Raw genomic sequence first — 23878 nt, 5'->3', positions numbered from 1 at the left:
TTGCACAATGCAGGTTTTTAAGAGGGTGAAAAGAAGAAATCAAGGGTCCTTGTCACAGTTCATCCCCAGCAGCAGAGTGACAGAGGACTCTCTGATATATAGGCAGTTACCTGGAATGCATGCAGACAGAAGTCAAGTCAAGTAATCTTAATTTATCATTCATATAGTGCTCGCACGGTAAAGATGAGACAGCGTTTCTCCAGGATCACGGAGAATATTTACATAGATATAAGTTACAATAGTTAAACATTAAAATATTAAGATGTTCACAGTACCCAATCCTCAAATGTTCTGGGAATTCAGGAGTCTGATGGCTTAGGGGAAAAAGCTCTTGCCCAACCTGGTCATAGGGGCCTGAGTGGTGCAGTACCTCCTACCAGATGGCAGAAGGGAGAACAGTTTACATGAGGGGTGTGTTGAGTCCTTCACAATGTTTATTGCCTTTCGCCTGCACCGAGTGTTGTAGATGTCCTTCATGGTAGGAAGAGAGCTCCCAATATTCTTTTCCGCTGACTTCACTATCCTCTCCAGGGTCGCGGTCTGAGGAGGTACAGGTTCCAAATCAGTTGGTGATACAGTTGCAAATGTAGTGAGGATGGAGGGTGGGAGATGAACTTTTCTCAATCTTCACAGGAATTAGAGGTGCTTCTGGGCTTTCTTGGCTGTGGAGCTTCCAGATCAGACATCCAGAACCTCTGGAAGATCATCAACTCAGTGAAAGATGCCCTTTGGTCTGCTTGAAACCTTTTGGTCTTTCAGCACATTGAGATGTCAGTAAGGGAACGCCGCCAACCAGCACATTCCAGGCTGAAAGAATTTGAATTGAGGGATGCACTTACGTTTGAAGCAGCCAACACGAGGGTGTCACCGGGAAAGACCACATTGTAGAGTAATGACAAAGTGCCAAAGAGGTTGCAATAGTGCTAAATAGGGAACGAATGTTGCAACATATATTGATGGAAATGTATGGATATGACACTAAGGATATGAAAAGACTTTGAATAGTTTAACTTTTTTGTAAACAATTTCTTGTGAATAAAGTTTATTTTGTGGGAAAATAAGAAAAGCCCTAGCTTTGTCAAAACTTGCTTCATTAGCCAAGTTACATCCTGGAAAATCCAGGCTACAAACTGGAAAATCTTCTCCGTACCCTCTCCAAAGCATCTACATCCACCTTGTGATGGGTCAAGTGGAACAAAACACATTTAACCTTTACTTCATTCTTCATAGATCTTGCCAAACCATATGCAAATTTAAAAGCCGATAACTAAATTGGTTACAGCAAGACTTCCTGCTCTGTTGAAAAGTTTTGATGGACCAAATAGCTTCCTTCTTCTCAATTTCTTATGTTCTCATGAAATTTTATTCTTTTAATGAGTAAGGAATAAGCGGCCACACCAAACGATCAATAAATCAATCAACATTTCAATAAACAATTACATTTATTGACCTCATCTGATGTTGTAAACTATTTCAAGTAATTTTGGCAGCAATGTTTCATCAGTGGTGTGGAATGTAAGCCGACTGAACATGGAATGGTTAAGCGAGGAAAGTCGAGAGAGACTGAACCAGGGATTAAATAGAACATAAACTTCTTACTGATTTTTGAACCATTATTTTAATTCAAAACTGTTACAATTTCCACATTTTCTGTAAAACGTGTACTTTTTTATATTGCTAATACTTTCATTGCTGGAGCTTTCAATTGTTTTTAGATAATTATTGGATATGAATTATCTATCCCTGTTGCAGGCTATTACATGCTAATCACTGATTTTCTAGAACCATGGCTATCCATGGTGTACTGCTAGACTCTGAATTCGAGTGGAGTTAATCTCATTATTTTCGCCCAGTGATGTGGAAGAGACTGCCCGAGCCTGGGTGATATATGGTGAGATGGGAGATTTAGCTTATGATGATCTCAAGGCATTGCTGCTTTCAGCTTTTTGAGAAATATTGGTTGTATGTTCTCTATAATCTCACTTCAATACAAGACCAGAAAAGTGAGACTTTGTTCTCCCTTTTTTTCTTTCCTCATCCCTTGTAGAAAGTTGATGCCAAGCACTTCGAGTCCAGTTGCAAAATGTTGCTGAAAGCATCTCTCTCAAGATGGCTTTCTCCACATAAAATTAACATATCCAACTTCCAAGAGTGCTGTAGTCAGGTAAGGATATTATTATTCATGAGCTACCAAATTCAGTTGGAGATAAATGCTTTCCCCTACTTACGACGGTCCAACTTACAATTTTTCGAAGTTACGATGGTTCGAATCCGTTCTTTCAATTTCAAATTCCGATCTGTTCATGCGCTTGTGATATGCCACACACTACTCTCTTGCAATGCTGGACGATGGCAGCATCGCGCGAGAATATTGTACAGCATATTCTCTCGTGATGCTGATTCAACAACACTCGCGGTCTCTGCAGTGATCCCCACCATCCAGCAATTAATTTCAGTTTAATGCTTTAAATGTTCTTCAGGCCCAATGTGCTTTCAGCTGTGTACACTGATGGTTTTTCAGTGTGGAATAAAGGTATTCAACATTTAATTATAAAAAATGGCAGGTGCGGTATTCTTTTTCAAGGTGATTTTTTTTTTTACTTACAATGGGTTTGCTGGAACATAACCCAATCGTAAGTTGAGGAGCACCTGTCCTTCAATATAATAGTCCCTAGCCTGCTCATTCCCAAACTTTGGGATTTAAGCCTCAGTGTTCCCCCCCTGAACTGGATCCTTGATTTCCTGTTAACAGACTCCAATCGGTAAAGATAGGTAACAGTACTTCTTCCTCGATCGCACACAACATTGGTGCTCCTCAAAGATGTCTACCCAGTCCCTTACTCTACACCCCCTACACACACCACTCTAAACCCAATTCTGTCTTCAAACTCAGCAATGATACCACAATAGAGGGATGGGTGTCCAATAACAAATGCAGGAAAGAGATAGAAAGTCTAGTGGCATGGTGACAAGATAATAACCTCGACAATAAATGGCAATAAGGTGAAGGAGATTATATTTGGAATCAGAAGAGGAACAGAGCACTGAAAATGGAATAGCTTCAAGATCATAAGAATAAATATCTCCAATGTCCTGATCTGGGATATTAATGCTGAAGGAAGCTCACCAATGCCTCTACTTTCTTACACTCTAAAGTCGTTTGGCATGACTCCTTGTCCCTCAACTTCTACAGGTGCACCATCAAAAGCATTACTTACTGGGTGCATCACAATGAGGCACAGGGAGTTGCCAAGATCAGAGAAAGAAAATAACTAAATGCGGTGAACGTATCTCAGACCATAACAAAAACTTTCCTCTCTCCGTGCACCCCATTGATATTCCCCCCCCCCCCCCAGCCTAGTAAAGGCAGCCAACTCACAGAAAGCCCCTGGACACACTCCTCCCATTCAGGAGAAGGCTTAAAAATGTTGTAACGAGTCCAAAGGACCCCAAAACCCAGCAGCAATAGATATGCACCACGACAAAAGGGTCACTTAAACAAAAGTTGCTTTTAATTATCTTTGAACATGAAAATAGTATCAAACTTTAACTTATCTCTATTGACTTACTTAACCTACTTAACCCCCTTCTAATTCTAAGCGCACGTGTGTGTAATGTGTGTGTAAGTTCAGCAAAGTTCTTTGGTTCACAGTCCAATCTCACTGGTTGCAGCCAATTCTTGTACTGTGCACAGAAGTTAACATTAATAAAGTTCACCAGGCTTTGGTGCTTAACAGGTAAATGGTTACCACTCAGAAGGGTTCTAGTTGGTTCTCAGAGAGAGAGTTTTTCTTGTTCCAGGACAGCCACAACTTGCCCCTTTCAGGGTTCTCCAGATGATAACCTCTTTCCTTCAGGTCACCATAGAGTTCCTTACTGTTTCTCCTTTCCAAGGGAAACACCAGATGGCCAGTTCTCTCCTTTGACCAGGCCAACTTCCAAAGCTTGCCAGCTTGTCCCTCAGACCGATGTCTGTCTCTCCTCTCTCACCCCCACCAAATCTGAGATAAAAGCCTCTTTTTTTCTGCTCTCTGCCTGCAAAGATCACTTGACCTTCCAGACAGTAAGTTCTGTTTTCCAGACAAAGCTGCTACTGCCTGTTGTTACATTTGTTGCCCTTTTACAAATAACAGTCCGTCATGAGTCTGAGCATCTTGCAAAAGCTCCTGCAAAAAATTCTGTGTTTTAAAGTGTTTGTGTGTGACCTGTTCCGACAAACCTTTCCCAATTACCTCTATATACTCTGTCACAGTGGGAAAACAGGCTTAAAGACATTTTCTTTGCTGCAGCCATCAGGCTCGTGAGCGAACACCATATCAGTGCTTTCATGCTGCCCTTGCTTGGTGCTAATTGATTTCCCTGTTCATTGTCATCTGTAAATTATTCTCTATGCATGGTTGGATGTAATGGTAGAGATAACTTGTTGGTCCGCTTGTAGAACAACCTTTCTCACTGCACCAGGTATTTCATGAGGGAAATAAAGTTGAAGTTAACTATACATAGTTTAATATTTTAAAATAATTAAAATTAAATGATTTAATAAAATAATGGCAAAATTAAATAAAAATAATCTATTTTTAACTTGAACATAGCACTTTAATACAATAGACATAAATGCAATATTTTCACTTGTTTACCCATGGATCAAACTGCTCTGCCTGGTGTTAACCATCCTACATCATTCTAATTAAAAACTGAGCTCTGTTCTCTTGCCTCCTATTTAATGATTCTTCCTCAATCAATGAAGCTCCGGCTGCTTGTGAGTACGGGCTATGTGGAATGTGTCTACCTCATTTGCTCATTTCCTCCATCAGCCAGCTCCCCACCATGACTACCAGCCCCCCCACATCTCCATTGGGCACACAAAACTCAAAACGGTCAACCAGTTTACTTATCTCGGCTGCACCATTTCATTGGATGCAAGGATCGACAACGAGATAGACAACAGACTCGCCAAGGCAAATAGTGCCTTTGGAAGACTACACAAAAGAGTCTGGAAAAACAACCAACTGAAAAACCTCACAAAGATTAGCGTATACAGAGCCGTTGTCATACCCACACTCCTGTTCGGCACCGAATCATGGGTCCTTTACCGGCATCACCTACAGCTCCTAGAACGCTTCCACCAGCGTTGTCTCCGCTCCATCCTCAACATTCATTGGAGCGACTTCATCTCCAACATCGAAGTACTCGAGATGGCAGAGGCCGACAGCATCGAATCCACGCTGCTGAAGATCCAACTGCACTGGGTAGGTCACGTCTCCAGAATGGAGGACCATCGCCTTCCCAAGATCGTGCTATATGGCGATCTCTACACTGGCCACCGAGACAGAGGTGCACCAAAGCAAAGAAGAGGTACAAGGACTGCCTAAAGAAAGCTCTTGGTGCCTGCCCCATTGACCACCGCCAGTGGGCTGATCTCGCCTCAAACCGTGCATCTTGGCACCTCACACTTCGGTGGGCAGCAACCACCTTTGAAGAAGACCGCAGAGCCCACCTCACTGACAAAAGACAAAGGAGGAAAAACCCAACACCCAACCCCAACCAACCAATTTTCCGCTGCAACCGTGTCTGTCTGTTCTGCATCGGACTTGTCAGCCACAAACGAGCCTGCAGCTGACGTGGACATTACCCCTCCATAAATCTTCATCCGCGAAGCCAAGCCAAAGACATTTGCTTGAATAATAATGATTGCAATTCAACTGCATAGGATCTGCTGTAATGATTTTTTTTAAGAAGTCAATAAACGAGTCTGCATTAAAGTTGCTCCAAGTGAACACACTGCCTTTCTAACTAAGGCAATGAAGTTCTGTTGTGACAATGTCTGCTTACAGTGGCTGTAAAATAAAGGAGCAGTAAACAATACACCTGCATTTGATTATGACATGAGTGGAGTTCCCGGCATTGATTACTTTTGTTCATTACTAAGATAACCTACTCCCTTACATTCCTGCCTTTGTTTCACAAGACTCCACACCTGACAATTTTCCAAGGACAGTCGAAAAGGAATTAGACTCCAGGTAAGGACCAAATTAAATAATGAAGTTTAATTGCAGTGAATCTGCCTTGCTTCGGTGGATGAGTTGATGCAGTGTTTAATGCAAAACTTACTGTATATGCTCGTGTTTGTGGTGCACTGTTAGCCAGAATCAGACACACACAAAGATAAAGACTGGACAACAAGGTTTAAACCACAAAGACTTCCACAGAGCCGGGCTGGCTGTGGCTGCAGCAACTCTGAGTGAGGCCTCGGGAGGCCGGCGCAGGCTTATATCCCGGAGGGTGATTGACACCCGACCGGGTGTTGTCCTGTCCCCTTACACTCCTGCAGGTACAGAGGTTGCCCCCTGCAGTAGGCCGGTGGTGTACCACCACAGTGTTATAGTCACATTTTTTGAACAAAGTTTTTGGGTCAAATTGGGGGTGGGGGGGGGCTTGACTTTTACACAGGTCATATTTTTGACATGGAGGCAAGGTGCCTTGATAAAATCAATGGGGGTAAAATGAAAAACATGGCAACGTTTGCAGTCAAACTTACACAAAATAAGATGTACGTTAAAGGTCAGGAATCCTAGAACTAGGACACACTGCTAAAATTTCTCAAGACAGTGAATTCAGGCCCGACCACCTTCAACTGCTTCAACTTATCATTAGACATGACAATGGATGCCTGGTGATTGTTCAATTTTCATTTCCATTTGCAACTCTTCACAAATAAAGCAGCCTGTCACGTGAATAAAAGCTCTCACGACTGGAGGGAGAACACACGCGTTTATTAGCTTATATCAAAGGGTAGGGGCTTCAGTAGGGCTCTGGGTTTAGGCGGGAAACCTGGGTTATATATGGGTGGGTAGGGGCGGAGCCTGGGGGAAGAGCCAACCATCTGCACAGCCCATCACCAGTGAATCTCAGTTCACTGCACAGCCCCTGTCTGCATCTAGCAAAACCAAGACTACATTTGAGCATAGCCACAGGCTGATGGCAGCAAATAACATTTGTGTTACAGAAATGCCAGGCAGTAACATCTCCGACGGGACAGAGTGCAACAATGCAACCCATGGCATTGAAATGCCTTACTGTCAACATCTATCAATATCCGAAGGTCACGTTTAAAGAAATATTCCCCTTCAGATGCCTCACACGCCACCAGTAATGCGGGAGCAGGTTGGAGGTAAGTGACTCAGCTCATGATATCACAAGACTTTCACCATCTCAAACACCAGCTTATGCTGGACTATTCTCCTCTAGCTTAGTTCTGTGCATGGCACATGTTTTGACCACAAAGCAGCCCAGTTAAATGGTGCATTATTTAACATAACATATAACATAACAATTACAGCACGGAAACAGGCCATTAGGCCCTTCTAGTCCGCACCGAACCAAACACCCCTTTTTAGTCCCACCTCCCTGCACAATGCCCATAACCCTCCATCTTCTTCTCATCCATATACCTGTCCAACCTTTTCTTAAATAATACAATTGACTCCGCCGCCACTATTTCTCCCGGAAGCTCATTCCACATGGCTACCACTCTCTGAGTAAAGAAGTTCCCCCTCATGTTACCTCTAAACCTCTGCCCCTTAATTCTTAACTCATGTCCTCTTGTTTCAATCTTTCCTCCTCTTAACGGAAATAGTCTAATCATTTAACCATTTACCATCCTAATCATTTATTTCTTCCATTTTAAAACTCACTGTGACTGTGACTGTGTATCATCTATAAAATGCACTGCACTTAATTGCTCAGATTATTTTGAAATCACGATTAAGTACATCTCTAATTAGGGATAGGGCAATAAATGCTTGTGATTATATAAAACCAATCTTTTATCCTAAACACACACACACCTAAACTCTCACACACAGGCCTAAACTCTGACACACACAGACACACACACACACACACACACCTAAACCCTCACATATGCATACACACCTAAACTCTTTACATACACACACACCTAAACTCTTACACACGCACATACATACACACACACACACACACACACACACACACACACCTACCTAAACTCTCATCCACATATGCACACACACCTAAACTCTTTACATACACACAAACTTAAACTCTTACACACACACACACACAAACAAACACACACATACACACACACCTACCTAAACTCTCATCCACATATGCACACACACCTAAACTCTTTACATACACACAAACTTAAACTCTTACACACACACACAAACACACACATACACACACACACACACACACACACACATACCTACCTAAACTCTCATCCACATATGCACACACACCTAAACTCTTTACATATACATGCACACAAACTTAAACTCTTACACACACACACACACACACACACACACACACACACACACACACACACCTACATAAACTCTCATACACATAGGCACACACAACTAAACTCTCACACACACAGACACCCACGCACGTGCATAGAGACACATGCATGCACACTCACCTAAACTCTCTCTCTCACACACACACACACACACACACACACACACACACACACACACACACACACACACACACACACACACACACACACACACACACACGCACGCATGCATGCTTCACTCCTAAAGAAAGGTCAAGTTCTTTATGTGACTATGGGAGATAATCACTGTGTTTAATCATATTCTGGAAGTCAATGCTCCTGGCATAAACAAAACCATGGGTGACATCTGTCATTGAAAAGGTATCTGTTGGGCCAGGAATGTTGTTGGAGGGCTCTCTGTATGAAATCTGGTTGATAATGATCAGGACTACTCATTAAAGAACAATCTTTAACATTTGCACATCCGTGACTTCATTCAGTTAGAATTTATTTAACTCAAACAATTAATACAATAATGAAGACAGGTGTTTTTATTGGTCAATTCTACATAAGGATTGCAATGAATCTAAAAAGTGTTATCAGGTGCAATCAGACGTGAATTAATTTGTTCATTTTTAACTTTGTATCAATGAAAAAATTGATATTCTCGAATATTACAATCTGTTAATATAAATCATTTAGTCTATTTCAACCTAAATCCTATCACAGCATCAGAAGTGTTTAAATTGCAGTTGTACTAAACTTTCATAAAGTGGGGCAAGATATTTCTGGGTTGATTGTGCGATATTGTCCTCCAAACCTGATCATACCCGTTGGAGAAGAGAACTGGAGCTGCTACTATTCTTAATTAACAGCACATTCTGATCAAATCCCAGTCATTTTTCATTTTCTAAGGTACCTGCAGAATAAATGATTCAAAGCAAGTTGGAATGAATTGTCAAGTTTATTGCCTTCTGACTGCACAAGCACACCCCAACAGAACAGTGTTCTCTAATCCACGAAGTAAAACATGCAGACACACACACACAGATAAACAAAACATATGCAGGATTCGTCCGCACAAATAAATAAATAAATAAATTTTGTTTTGTAAGTACGAAGGTCTCAACGGTTAGTGTAACCGTGGAGGAGAGTTGGCTTCATCAGTTCATTTGTCATATGCCCTTACAACACTGCAGGGGGAGCCTAAAAGATTCTGCACCAGCTCCCAAACCAACCCATCAATCATATTCCTCAGATATTTCCTTGTCCCACATTCATTAGGTCCATCTGCTGCAAGGTTTTCCTGAATGAGAGGAAAGTTACAGAAGCCAATTAACTGGCCATCTTTGAGATGTGGAAGGAAAATGACATGTGTAAACTCCACACAGTCTTCACTGGAGATCAGGAATGAAACACAGCTTGCTGGGATTGTGAGGCAGCCACACTCTTCAGGTTCATCTTAACTTCTGTCCCTGGTTGAGAACTGGGGATGGAAGTATAATAGAGATATGGTACCTCCACTGGCAAGATCAAGGAAAGTGTGAAGGTACAGTGTTGAGGGAGACTTGCATGGCAATGTTCCCAGTGCCAGAGCTAAAGAACTAACAAATAAAATTAGAAGAGAAATGTTTTGCTTTCTCTTTGCTACTTTTTTTGGCCAATATTTTAATAATGTCCAAGATGAGAAAAGATCATTGATTGAAGTCAATTTTTAAAAGAATTAATTGCATGACCAAGATTTGGAACTGGGTTCCAGCCCTTACCTGTACAGCCGGGTGGTGTAGGCTGCCACTCTCCATTGTATCCCATGTTATTGTATCCCATCTCCATGTTATTGTATCCCCTCCTACCAGAGTATAGCCAGACTCACACGTGTACCTGACCAAGGATTTACAGATGGAGAAATAGGCGTGAGCCACAATGGGGACAGAACCACAGGGGGTCACTATCAATGGAATAAGAAGTCGCGAGTTAGAGGAATCTAAACCACAAACTATTTGAACAAGTGTTGTATAGATTAGAAAAACATGCTCAATCTATCAAAAGTAGGGGAATCACACTGATGGGGAATGTTTGGGATATAGTCATAGCTTCAGTTCCATTGAATATTTGATATGTAGAAATGAAAAGGATGTAAAAGGAGACAAAAGATTTATTCCATTGTGGGGCAGGTGCATCAGCAATTGCATTTTCTGAAACACAATGGGGACAGACCTACAAGGATTCACTACAAGAAGGAAAATGTCATTACTGGCAAGTGGCAGTATCCAAGCTCGGTGTTAATTAATTAGATGCAGGGACTGAAATTCAACGGAGTTTTCAATGGGCTTGAGCAAGTACAAGTGCAACTGCCACAGAATGTCCGCCACAAAGTGTCTGAAGAACTAACTTATTTTCGATCAATGAACTTTCTCACTGCTCCTCGGTGCACGTGACCATAAACTTGAATTTGAGAGAGACTGTTCTCTTTCCAGGCACTCAGATCTACCTTTGGAATCTCAGTGCAATTTACATATCCTTCTGGATAGGAGCTGAACTTAAATGCATCTCGAGGGACTTCTTCAATCCTGGTGTTATCACAGATTACTCTGGAGAGCGAGACCTCCTTCAGAGCCTGTTGCTGACTGACAGTAAAAATTCCTTGGTACTCCCACCCGAATCTAAAGAGCAAGGAAAGAGCAATTACAGGTATTTCTGAGATCCTTTTGTCTGTGAGGCAGAGGGAGGCTGTTCTCATTAACGTTGAAAGAACAGTTCAAGTTGTATGCCAGAGGAATTACCTACACAAAAGTACATGGGCTGAGCAGTTAGATCTCTTCCTCCTTCTCTTCCAAATAACATTTCATTTAATTCAGTCAAGGATTGTCAAAAATTATCTGAAACAGCAACAGAGGATTGAGGCTAGGGCAAGAGCTCGATGATTCAGCTTTGGATCAATTTCACTTTTATACAAATGAGGGAATGATTTAATCTTCATCAACAAACTGTGATCTCTTACCTGTCTCCACCTCTCAGGTCTTTGAACTGCTGCCCCGCCAGACATGCAAGCAATGGGCCCAACCTTCCGCCTTTCATCGATGATTCCGAAACTCCCCCTAGCCATGGTTCTATGTTATCTGGAGTCCCATACAGTTTGAACAGGTCCCTTGCCAAACAAGAATTTCAGAGGATTGCTGCAAGATCCTTTTTGCTCTTTGGCTCAGAGAGACCACAAAATTTCCTCCAAGCATTATAACCTGCATTTTTCAGAAAGAAAAGAAGCAAGGAATACAATTTAGCTTTCTAGTTTTTTTTCCCACCTCCAACTTCCGTACGAGGACCCAGAAGAAACCCGACTCCAGCATCCAAAATAAGTGAGGTCTAGCAAGATGGCAGCTCAGTTATCAAGATCCTAATGCCATTCTGATCTAATGTCTACACAGAAATATTCTGTTAGCATCATGGTCAGAAACATGTGGTGCACAGACCAATACCATGTCCCCTACCTCACTACTGATGAGAAATTAGATCTGATATCTTCAGCATATTATGGATTATTTTCATTCTTTATTAAGGAATTTGAATTTGGACATATGGAGATTGTTATATAGTCAGGATAAAGTGAACTATTTGTAACCCGTGTTATGTCTCTTGAGTTACTTGGGAGACTCCTTAAATAACTTAGATTTGTGAGATTTCATTAACAGAAAAAAAACTTTACTTACTCATGTCTTCCACCATCTACAGAAAAGCTGTTCATACATTCATTATATACATATACATATGACACACAGTGGTGCACTACAGTTATTACAATAAGAAGGGTGTATTCTTACGCGGTTACAAAATAGTTCACATTACCCTGACTATATAACAGAGATTAAGATTTGGTTATGTGGAGGCTAGTAAGCGACAGGGGGGCAATTTTTTAGGTGCCGGAGCTCACCAAAAATGGAAAAAATAAGGTGCTGGAGCAACCCCCTGAGATGCCTGGAGCTGCCCCCTGAGGTCCCCGAGTGGCGCTCCGATGATCTCAGGCAACACTGCACCCCTGGTAAGTGTACATTATTGTTTCTTCAAGTGATGCCATTAAAAACAGTTACTGGAAGGTTTATTAAACTAATACCTAGAAAGGATGGATCGTCTTCAAAGGTTGGATCAGCTATGCTTGTTCCTGTTAAGAGTTTAGAAAAGTGGAAGGATATTTGCAGAAAGTGTGTAAGATCCTGACTAGTCCTGACATGAGGAGAGAATATTGCCTCTTGTGTAGAGCTGTAGATCACTGTTTAAAAATAAGGGGCCATCCATTTTAGATTGAGGTGAGGATAATATTTTTTTCTCAAGTAAGTTGTGTCTTTGAAACTTTCTTCTTCAAAGAAGAGTGGATAGTGGCTAGTTTATTCTTGAGCAAAGGAGTGAAAGATCATCCAAGGTAGATGGAATGAAAGGTTGAAATTAAAACCATGATCGTATTGATTGGCTTGTGAGATCTGCTGATACCACCCTACCCCTCTACATCGTTTCTTAATAAAAAATATGTATTCAATGTTAATGAAAGGTTCCAGTCCAAACCACTGACCATTCTTTTTCTCCCACTGTTACTGGTTAACTCACTGAGTTCCTGCAGCAGATTGTATTTTTCTTTACTTCAGATTTTCAGTCTCTCCTGCTCTCCCATGTAGTAGATATAGAGATCAATATAAATAGTTTGGTGCGAGAAGTAAAACATAAAAGTTCTGATACACAAGAGAACTGTCTGCATTATTCCAAAGTGACCTTCTTTGCATTTAGATAACTTTAAACATTTATTATCTCTCTTTTTTGCATTTATTGTTTCTTTTTAATTCAATTAAGATGTTTGTTAATTGTTTTGGTGTGTGTGTGTTTTTTTTAAAACAAAGTACCTGTAGCAAGAAAGAACTTTAGTGCATATTTGCACTGGACACTGTGGAGAACATGACCATAAGCTCATTGTCAATTAATTGTGGGGTTTCAATATGTTAGAAGTCCAGCAAACTGTGGCAAAATAGTAAACAAATGGCAAAGACAGCCAATGGGTTCCTTGCCTCCATCAAAAAAACTTTTACATCCCTTATCCTACTCAAGTAAACCTAGCAGTTTGCAAGTTGGAATGAATACTCTCAGCCAAGGGTCTAATTATGGGTTTACAGCCTTGGGAAAGAGTTACAATATAATTCTTAAAACTAAACATAAACTCCTTTGAATAGGAGTAAAAGTCATCAGGATACTAAAGTAATCTGGGTTATTGCACCCATTAAAATAAAATAACTTCCAAAGGATTAATTGACTCAATTGAGTAAGACAAACAACATTTGATATTTAATGTTTAATTTCATCTTTGAAACAACATAGATTTCCTGAGGGTTGGCATGAAACATATTGTGTCTCCTGCTCATAGAAAATCTCAAAAGTCAGGACGCCAGAAGAAGAACCACTTAATGTCAGTCTGCATCTATACAGTGTACGTACTCCAGTGTAGCCATGAACATATGCACCTGTGAAGAATTATTTTACATTTTATATTGTATATAGATATGTTTTAAAGGAAATAAATTATTTTAGATGGGTCACGCACAGATACAAACACTTCAAAACTGATCGCATTTAAAATGCCAGAGCTCTGCTCAAGCCAGACAGTCCAGGCTCCGGGTGCCTTTGCCAAAACTTTGAAGAATGCCAATAAGGACTTCACAAGTAGGTGTTAATTGGACATGCTGTGGAGTAATGGATTATTGTTTTGGAAAGCAACAGATGAACAAACTCAGAAGATTAGGTCTGGAGCTGCCATCTGTCTGAGTGCAGTTTGCTGTTCTAAGAAGGTCATGTGGTTTTCTCTGAGTGAGTGAGAGAGAGAGAGAGAGAGAGAGAGAGAGAGAGAGAAATTCAGTTCTACAGTTCTAGTTCAGAGCAGCAGCTGGGACTGGAACTGGAACAGGACAAGCTGGCAAACTTGTGGGAAAAACCCATTTTAAAAACAGGTTGTGAGTTCTTAGTTCAACCTGGTCAAAGCCCTTGTGGTCCATACAAGAGGAGTTGGCTGGCTGCATAATGGTTCCCTTGAAATAAGGGAAACAAAAAGAAACTCTATGGTGACCTGAAAGAAAGACGTTATCATCTGGCAAATTTTGATGGGGCAAATATCTTCGGCAAGACACTGAAGTGACTGTTCAGAAGGAATCAGTTGTGGGTGTCCAATGAGCAATAAATTTCTTTCTAAAAATTGACAAGAACCTTCCTGAGCAGTAACAATTTACCTTTCAAGCACCAAAGCCTGGTGAAGATTCATAAATGTTAAATTCTATGCACAGTATAAAAATTGCCTGATACCGGTGAACTTGGAGGAGTGAGAAGTGAGATTGGACAGTAAATCAAAGAACTTTTCTGAACACATGCATGCACGTGCACTTAGAATTAGAAGGGGGTTAAGTTAAGTTAGTTAAGTTAATAAATGTTAAAGTTTGATCCTGTTTTCATGTTTAAAGATAATTAAAAGCAATTTCTGTTTAAGTAATCATTTATCTTGGTGAATTTCTATTACTGCTGGGTCTTGAGGTCCTCTGGGCCCATAACATACCCAATTCTCAATACCTGGGAGCCCATGATCTCTGGACCGTTGCAGGTTTAATGAGGCCAGGTCTAGCGGCAGCTGATTCGTCAGTTCAAACAAATGTTCCCGCAATTCGTCCACTATCATCCGATTCTGCTTCTGCCTTTTGGCTGGATTAGCCAGTAGGCCCTGAAGAATTGGCTCGATTCCACCTGGCAGAATAAAGCATGGCTATGATTATATGGAGTTGGCCACTTGACCTTCATGGCCACTCTGTCATTCAAAGAGATGATGGCTGATAATTCTCATTAAATTATTTTAATTCATGCCAATCTGGCACTGGTAATACATGAACTTTTATTTTTCACTGACAACTTTTATCATCGGCTTTCTGGAAATCAATCCCTGATTCTTCTCCTCTATAATTTACATGTGTTTTTATTTTACCTTTACTACCCATCATTTAGAAAGTAACAGACAGAATTGGCAGTCATCTTTCGATCAAACTCTTTTACTGATTTTATTTCAGACTATTCTGCCAGCAAAACCCAACAGGTCCAAATGGTCAATGTCAAATTGACACTCATACCTCGAAAATTTACTCCAATGGGTGCTTTGGAGTCATGTCAAGTGTATATTGGTAAGATGGCTGCCTTCTGCCAGGTACAAAGGTGAGCATACATGTTCACGATCTTGATAGAGTGCTTATATGTTTTTGATACATGTACCTAGATTTACCAATATGCACATTGACTGTATGTGTATGATATCTGTTTGCTCGTATGTGCTGTTGTTGTATCCCATATGAAAACAATGCCTGGATATCCACGGTATCTGCACATCCATTTATCAACCATTCTTGTAAGAGCATTGTGTGTGTATAACCACGTATGATGCTATATAAAATTATATATAATGTCTGAACGTGCATTGTACCTAAAGTTCCAGATATGCATGCTGCGTGCATGGTGTGAATTTACATGTGTACTGTGTCTGAACATGATTGGTGCATGGATATCTTTTGTTCATAGTTTCTGTGTGACCATAAGTATTTTAAGGTTATGACTACATTTTCTAACCACTGTATTCAACATTTGTCAATCAATTTCTGCACAGGTCAATAAAGTTTTGTTTACCCTATCTAATGTAACACCTTAAGGGTAGGTGTGACATGAAGTTTTCCCTTTGCATTGTCCTCAAAACAGACACCAAGGTTTCTTGTACATTTCATACCAGTTTGACTATCTCTCCCTTATACTTTTCCACCACAGTTGCCCACCTTCTATCTCAGTTAAGTGCACCCCATTTCTTTGGAATTAGATTTCTTTTACTTTCCTCGAGCTATTTACCAAAGTACCACATGATGGGCGGCACAGTTAACATAGCGGCTAATGCAACACTGTTGCATTGCCAGCAATCAGTACCAGAGATTCGAATCCAGCGCTGACTGCAAGGAGTTTGTGTATTCTCCATGTGACTGGGTGGGTTTCCTCCAGGGGTTTCCTCCCACCCTCCAAAAACATACCGGGGGTTGTAGGTCGATTGGGTGTGATTGGGCAGCACGGACTGAAAGGGCCTGCTACCATGCCATATGTCTAAATCTAAAATTTAGAATAGAGCAACCCAAAAATCAGTTTCCTAAGAATGGAAGGCATAATGTTTTAGGGTGGCACAGTTAGTGTAGTGTTAGCGCCACACTATTACAGAGCCAGCGACCCAGGTTCAAACCCAGCTCTGTCTGCATGGAGCTTGTATATTCTCCCTGCATTGGCATCAGTTTTTTCCAGGACCTCCAGTTTCCACCCAGCCACCAAAAATGTATGGGGTTTGCAGGTTAATTAGTGTACTTGGGCAGCACCGGCTCGAGGGCTGGAAGGGCATGTTACTGTGCTGTATTTCTAAAAATAACATAGCAAAATAAACTTTTTGTTTAACCTGGTGCAGATTTGAGGCCAGAGACTCAGATGTCAGTTCCTTGACTCACTAACATTATAACATTAATAAATCTTGAGTTTGTATCGGGCTCATCACATCTCACAACCATCTTCAGTGGCTTCACATACATTGATGATCTTTGCTGTGCAATAGCAGCCGATAGCTTAGTGTTTGAGCAAAGTGTCATACTTGTATGTTAATAAATCAAAATGCAAAAATAGGCAGCCAGCATCGAGTGACATTGAGATTTATTACTTACCCTGATTCGCAATTCTCCAGGGAGAGAAGAAGGAATTGCGTAAGGGGAGGTTCGGATATTGTGGGTGCTCTTGGTAGCTTTCATTGAAACGATGTACTAAAGGCTGAATGGTGACGTGTGCGTACCGGAAACAGGCTGTGGCAAAAACGTTGGCAATTCTGGGATCAATTGATTCATTGTAGCCACTGTAGGGTGGGAGAAATTTCTTCATTGTTGCGGGACCAATGAGTCGAGGGATGTAATCTCTGAAGGTTATAATCTGTCAAAGCAAGTAAAGGAAGTCAAAGAAGTCTGACAAAAACAACACTGAATCTTTTGCAAAGATAATGGTAATTTGTTGCTGTACTTGATATTGTAATCAATCGACTGGTTCCAATGGAAAGTCCTTCTACTTGACATGTTAACCCTTTCTCTTTCCGTAGGTGGTATCTGAGAGGCTGACACTTAACTGTTTCTACTTCATACCTGTTGCACTTGTGGGCTTTGATCACAGCAAGAGGCATTGCAGTTCACAGTTGTAGAATGCCCAGGGGTAAAATACTTAATATTTTGGTTGAAATTCAGTGGAAATTCTCGAAATTTTAGAATATCTGTCACAGACCCATACTTCATCGGGAGGAGGAGAGTGAGAGGGTCAGGATCACCCGTGTGGGCAGTGAGCCAGTGAGAAGGTTGGAGAGGTTTAGCCGGGTGGTGTTTGGGGAGTCGAAGAATGCAATGTTGTGCCTAGTGAATAATAAAAAGAAAGTCGACTTCATGGTGAATGAAACGAGTGAATGTATTCTTTGATTGTTTTTAAGCTGTGGTAAATCAGTGCTGTTTCATATCTACATTTTTAAAAAAAAATCTTTCTGTTTTTCCCCTGGAATTTATTAAATCAAGCCATAACGTATGGCCTCATAGGGTAGTAGAGTAACCCAATTCACAGTGCTGCTCTTTCACAGGTCCAGGGTTATGGGCTCAATTCTGACCTCCATGGTGGTATTGACACATTCTCGTTCTAACTGGATGAGCTTTTGCATCTGCTCCAGGTTCCTCCAGGTAGATTCATTGATTATTGTAAGTCACCACTCAGTGTAGTGAAAACAATCAAAGGGGTGTTGACAGGCATAGGTGAGAGGGAAAGTTGTGAGGACCAATGAAACAAGGTCAAAAGGAATGGGATTGCTCCCCTGAGAACTACCAGGAGCTTGATGGGTCAAATAGCTTCTTTCTGTGTCAAATATTTTGATTATTAATTTGTGGGACAAATACATTAATTGGCTGTCTCATCCCACATAAAGGCAAAGTTGAGGCAAAAGGCATCGAAGAATCACTAAGCAGCTCGGATAGAACATTGGCTTTCAGGGGAGAGCAAATAGTAGTGGTAAGTGGTCATTTTACAAAAGCCATTGCTCAGTTCAATGCATCTTGTATTATTTTACTTGATGGAGTGCTCCCATCATTTTCCTTGCTTCCTGGTAGATTGTTTCACTGCTCCAATGTGGGTTCAATCTCTTCAGCTCTCTTGCTAAGCGATTGTGTTCCCGTAGAAACAATACATGAAAGGATAAGAGCCCCAGGTGCTCATTTACACGTCCATCTCCTGCAGATCCAAGGTAAGTATTACACTTGTTGTAATTTTGCACAATTAAAGAAACTATCAACAAACCAGATTTGGCTTGAAATTACTTCTTTACATTTTTGCAAATTGTTTTTAAAGTATTTTTTTCCTTCCTTTTTCATTTGAAATAAATACCATCCAGACCAACAATATGAAGAATAAATCCTAGTTTATTCCTGATATTTAATTGTATCCATATCTCGTGAAATCGGAACCATATTAAGTTGTTTGGAAATTACTGTTAAGCCCCAGGAAGTAATGTCTCCCTCACACTCCCGGACAAATCTTCTTACCTCTCTGTCCCAATATGGGATCAACAGCTCTTGTACGGGGCTGGCAATTAATTTGTTTGGAGCCTCAAAAAAGGTCCTTTACCAGTTTATATTGAAATTAATTCTATGGCAATTATTTTTATTTGAATATTACATTTTACTGTCATATACTCGTTTATCGATGGAAGAATTTCTCATGTTAAATCTCTTTATCGTCATATTTCCTTAGGTTGCATTTATTAAATCTGGGTGTTTACTTGGAATCATAGATTTAAACAAATCAACTTTACCAGTTACTTGAGAAAGTTATCGAATTAGTTCCTCCTCCCACAGTTTTAAATGCCACAAATTCTCTTTTGCAATGTGTAAATAGATCTGCTTCCCCATTGCCGATGTTTAGTACAGTACAGGGTATTCCAGAATGCTATTAATTCAGACGTACAGCATAGTAACAGGCCCATTCGGCCCACGAGCCCGTGCTGCCAAATTACACCCAATTGACCTACAACCCCAGTACATTTTGAACAGTGGGAGAAAACTGGAGCACCCGTAGGAAACCCACGCAGACATGGCTGCTGCCTAGAATGCTTGCTCTCTCAATATTTTTCCCATGTGTTGCCTCTGGTTCATTTTCTTCAGTGGCCAAGTCTCTGTCATAGAAATCAGTCCCAAGCAAAACCTTACCTGATGTTAAATGTAGGGGTACTTTTAATAAATCACTCCTTCCCTAACAAAAAAAATAAATCTCGCTTAAACAGTCTTTAAAATTTCCTCTTTAATACCTTAATATTTTTCAGAATATGTTATGCTTTACTTATTAATTCATACTTTCCCAAGCGACAATTAATCAGTCCTGGATTATTATTAATGATTGTTTCTTCTTCGTCAATGACATTAGGTTAAATTGATAATGATTTTGCTGATTTATCCCTTTTATTGATCATGATACAAAATTTACATCCCTACAGTCCGACTCCACGACATCCACGGGAGATTGGAAAATTATGGCTGAACCTTCTGATGGTTTCTGCCCTCAACAACTTGGGCTGTGTCTGATCAGGACCAGAATAATCTTTGTACTTCAATTTCCTTTACCTTAATTCTATCCAATTTTTGTCTTAATTTATTTATTCTTTTTATGCAAATTTGGTTTGTTTTCGTGAACTGCCATTTATTGAACTAGAAATATGACTAATTTAGTTCAGAAATAGTGTGTTTATGGTCTGGGATAAGGTGGGATGGATCATCTATGGTGCAAAATACACAATTTTTTCCAAATTATGATTTGAAACAGATGCTTAGTCATAGTTTGGAGGAGCTTTGTGTCGATCACTTCACTGCAAAAGATAAAATTATCCACTTAGAAGGTATCTTTTGCTTATAAATGGCATTGGGATTCTCACCTGCTAAGAAACAAGGAACTCCAGTGCTGTTGAGATTCATGTGCAAGGCCTCTCTAGTTCGCCACTGCTAAATGGTAAGTACTTCAGCCCATTGTCAGAGTAGTTTTGGTTAACTTTCAACAATCCCAGATTAGTCGTGTGGTTTCGAACTCGATCTGCAGCAGACTTGGTGCTTCCGTACACCATACTGGAATCACTGAAGGCTGTGACAGCATTTAGCTGTTCCCTCATGCTAACGCGTCCAAAGAATGAGCCTCGCTCACCAGTGCCACATACAGGAGCAGATTGCAAGAAGGGGATGCAGCCTACACTGCTATTAAATCTGAAGTCATTGCGAGGTATCTAATAATGACAAGAATAAAACCAGTTTCCACCATCTGACCATATGCAAGACAATTTATGAGATAAACAAACATTTCTTGTCAATAAAGCTTCCTTATTCAGAAACACCCTTGCACACTCTTCAACTGAGACAACAACCTTTCCAAGAGTAAGATATTACTATCTGTACAAGTTTAACCTAACCTATCGGTGTCATTGCATTTCTAAAACTGTTCTGGAGTCCCCAGGAATTTAAGATGAACTTTAAAATCAACGACAAGCAGTCAAGACTTTTTTAAAAAATCCTGCTTTTTTAAGACAATTTTCCTGTTCTAGAAACCTTGAAGGTGAGGAGAAAGGATGAATAATTAGCTGTGGGCCTGGACCATTTTGTTTGAGGGTTCATGTGCTCAGATCATCAAGGATATAATTTAAAAAGATTTGGCCATCCTCACTAACATGCTTTTGGTTAAACTTATTGAAAGTTATCTAAAATCAACCTGGTCAAATGTGAAGCGTAATGTAGTTCCAATACAATAGGATCTGTGGAAATTTCTACTGTCAGCAGTCATTAATAAACCAATAAGGACAAGAAAACACTATGATGTTAACATGTTTTGCGAGGACATTGGACCATTCAGTAATAATGCAATCATTACAGACGATCGATTTCAGTTAGTGTTGATCTGAAATGTCAATGGTGTGCAGATCTATGGATCTAGGGCGGCACGGTTGGTGTAGCAGTTAGTGCCAGCGATCGGGACTGGGGTTTGAATCCCACACTATCTGTAAGGAGTTTTTACATTCCTCCTGTGTCTGCGTGGGTTTTTCCCAGGGGATCTGGTTTCCTTCTTCCGTTCAAAACATGCAAGGTGTAATCGGGCAGCATGGGTTCGTGGGTTGAAATGCCCTGTTATTGTGCTGTATATCTAAAATAAAATTAAGGTTTAAATTCTCAGCAACTAGTTAAGAGGGTTCTGCCAATTTATTTCAGATTGGTTTTGATTCACCTTCCATCACAATATGAAGTTAGAAAGAGAGGCTATTCCAGGTGACTATAGAGATTGACAATAGAGATGAACGTAGACTTAGAATGTATCACTCACTACCATCTCCAGTCACTGGGGCTTTGAGAAACATAAAATGAACAATTGGTCTCTCATCATTAAAGTCAAAATTAGTATCAAACATCTGACTGCATGGCTATTGGATATCAAGAGATGAGTTAATGCCAGCTACAAGTGACACTGCATGTCAAAAATGTTATGGCGCCAGCAATCGGGACCAGGGTTTAAATCCCATGCTGTCTGTAAGGAGTTTGTATGTTCTCCCCGTGTCTGTGTGGGCCGAAATGGCCTGTCTAAATTTAATATTTAATGTAATTTAATTTAATTTAAAAAATTTAAATTTAATGACCACACCTCAGCAAGAGCAGCTCACATTTATACAGATCACTGCGAAACTTGTTAACAGATTGGAACAAAATGGGAACATGCTCAAAGATTAATGCAGAAATGACAAAAAAAAGTCAAAAGAAACAAATGTTCAGAAAAGACTTTCATGAGATTTCTGTGGAAAATAGTGGGGTTTTGGATGGAAGATACAGTGCATGGAACCTAATCAATGAAAGGCTTATAGTTGGATGAACAGAGGGGACTAGAGGAAAGAAAAAAATAATAGTTATGGAATTGAAAGGATAAACGAGGTAACAACGAAATGAAAGAGTTTTAACACAGGTACGTGAATCTTTAAGTATTTTATTTGTGGATACTATAACCAAGGATGGGGGGGTGGAGGGGGAAGTCCAGCCAGGAGAGTAGTGAAATGATCACATTGCGAGTGACAAATGCATGAAGGAGTTTGAGTAGCAGATAGATTTAAGGTGGTGAAGTTTCAGTGTAGAGAAGAAGTGAAAGGATTAATTTGCTGGTGATGAAATAGGCCTTGAAGGTGGGATTAAGGGTGAAAATAACGTAACTGAGCCCAAATATTTAGAATAAGGAGCTAAATCGAGTTTGCAATGGGATCTGAAGATGATGGTTCCCACTGTTTAAGTGAACAAGGCAGCAACTCTTCCCACTCCAGTCTGAGATATCGAGAGAGGCAGAGGTGAATGACTTCAGTGTTGATGCCCAGACCAAATTTGAGGTTGTAAGTTGGGACATGTAAACGAGGAAGAGAAAAATTAATCCACGGAGGTCTCCAGGTAAAAAAAAGATTGGAAAATAAACTATTACTGGAGAGGTACCAGATACAAATTGATAAAGATGATAAAAAGATGCAATTTTATAGTGGAAATGGTTGGAGAATGTTAAAATAGCTTAAGGCGGCTGAAGAAGCATCATTTATCATCCTATAACAACCTTTTAATTTTGAATTTAAACATACAGCAGGTTAACAGGTCATTTCGTCCCACGCGTACGTACCGGGGGTGGTGAAGGTTAATAGGGCAGCACAGATGCGTGGGCCAAAATGGCCGTATACCGTGCTGCGTGCCACCCTGTTAACCAGTAAGAATATCACTTGTGTCAGTGTTGGGGAAGAAAGACAGATGTGCATTTGGAGAGCCATGCATTTAAAGAGGGTGGGGAAACTAAAACAATGTTGGGGTGAAGTAATGATCCACAGTAACAAGGAACTAAGGTGCGCACTTTCAGAGGAGCTGAAATATGGATGATGGCAAAAAGAAGAGAATGATTGAATTCTCGCAGGTTTTAATACGTCAGCTACATTTAAACTAATAGAAAATTATTGGTTCAGTGCTGAAAATGAGGTTCTTTTCTCTAATTATTTATCATCAATATCTCAGGAACAGAAGTTAAAATTCTGCTGCACTGACTCTATCTCCGTACAAAGAGCATTCTGACCCTGATTGGAAAACATGGACTTCTTCGTGCACACGTTCTGTCACAGTTAAATGCCTTCATTGAAAGTTAGGATGCTGCCCGATTGAGGGGCGAGATCAAGGTCGTGATCAAGCCATTGGCCCCATTGCACAAAGGTGTGAGCATTGTCCTGATCCAGGGGTACAATCTGACTGGACACCTGCAAAATCTTGTTCGACACCCTTCTCACCTGAAAGAAAGGAAGGGAAATAAAGTAAGAAGCAAAGTCAGGGCTGATCCTTGGAAACCGAATTTTTGACTCTGAAAGTCCATAGTCTCAGAATCCACCAGTACAAAGTCTCCATCACTGACCTCACC

At 40.5% G+C, this 23878-nt stretch overlaps 1 protein-coding gene across 1 annotated transcript in view; it reads right to left on the bottom strand.

Moving 5' to 3' along the window:
* Positions 1-10224: 10224 nt before the first annotated feature.
* LOC138749322 (eosinophil peroxidase-like) overlaps positions 10225-23878 on the bottom strand; it is a 43533-nt gene continuing 29879 nt past the window's right edge. Inside the window, 9 exon segments of the mRNA XM_069910538.1 lie at positions 10225-10995; positions 11334-11571; positions 14924-15094; positions 17077-17335; positions 18501-18661; positions 20355-20396; positions 20399-20696; positions 23543-23590; positions 23592-23750. Of these exon segments, the coding sequence (XP_069766639.1) occupies positions 10725-10995; positions 11334-11571; positions 14924-15094; positions 17077-17335; positions 18501-18661; positions 20355-20396; positions 20399-20696; positions 23543-23590; positions 23592-23750 (1647 nt within the window). The 3' untranslated portion in view covers positions 10225-10724.

This window comes from Narcine bancroftii, chromosome 14 (genome assembly GCF_036971445.1).
Source record: "Narcine bancroftii isolate sNarBan1 chromosome 14, sNarBan1.hap1, whole genome shotgun sequence".
In the NCBI taxonomy this organism is placed as follows: Eukaryota; Metazoa; Chordata; class Chondrichthyes; order Torpediniformes; family Narcinidae; genus Narcine; species Narcine bancroftii.
This window is presented reverse-complemented; position numbering and strand designations above follow the sequence as displayed.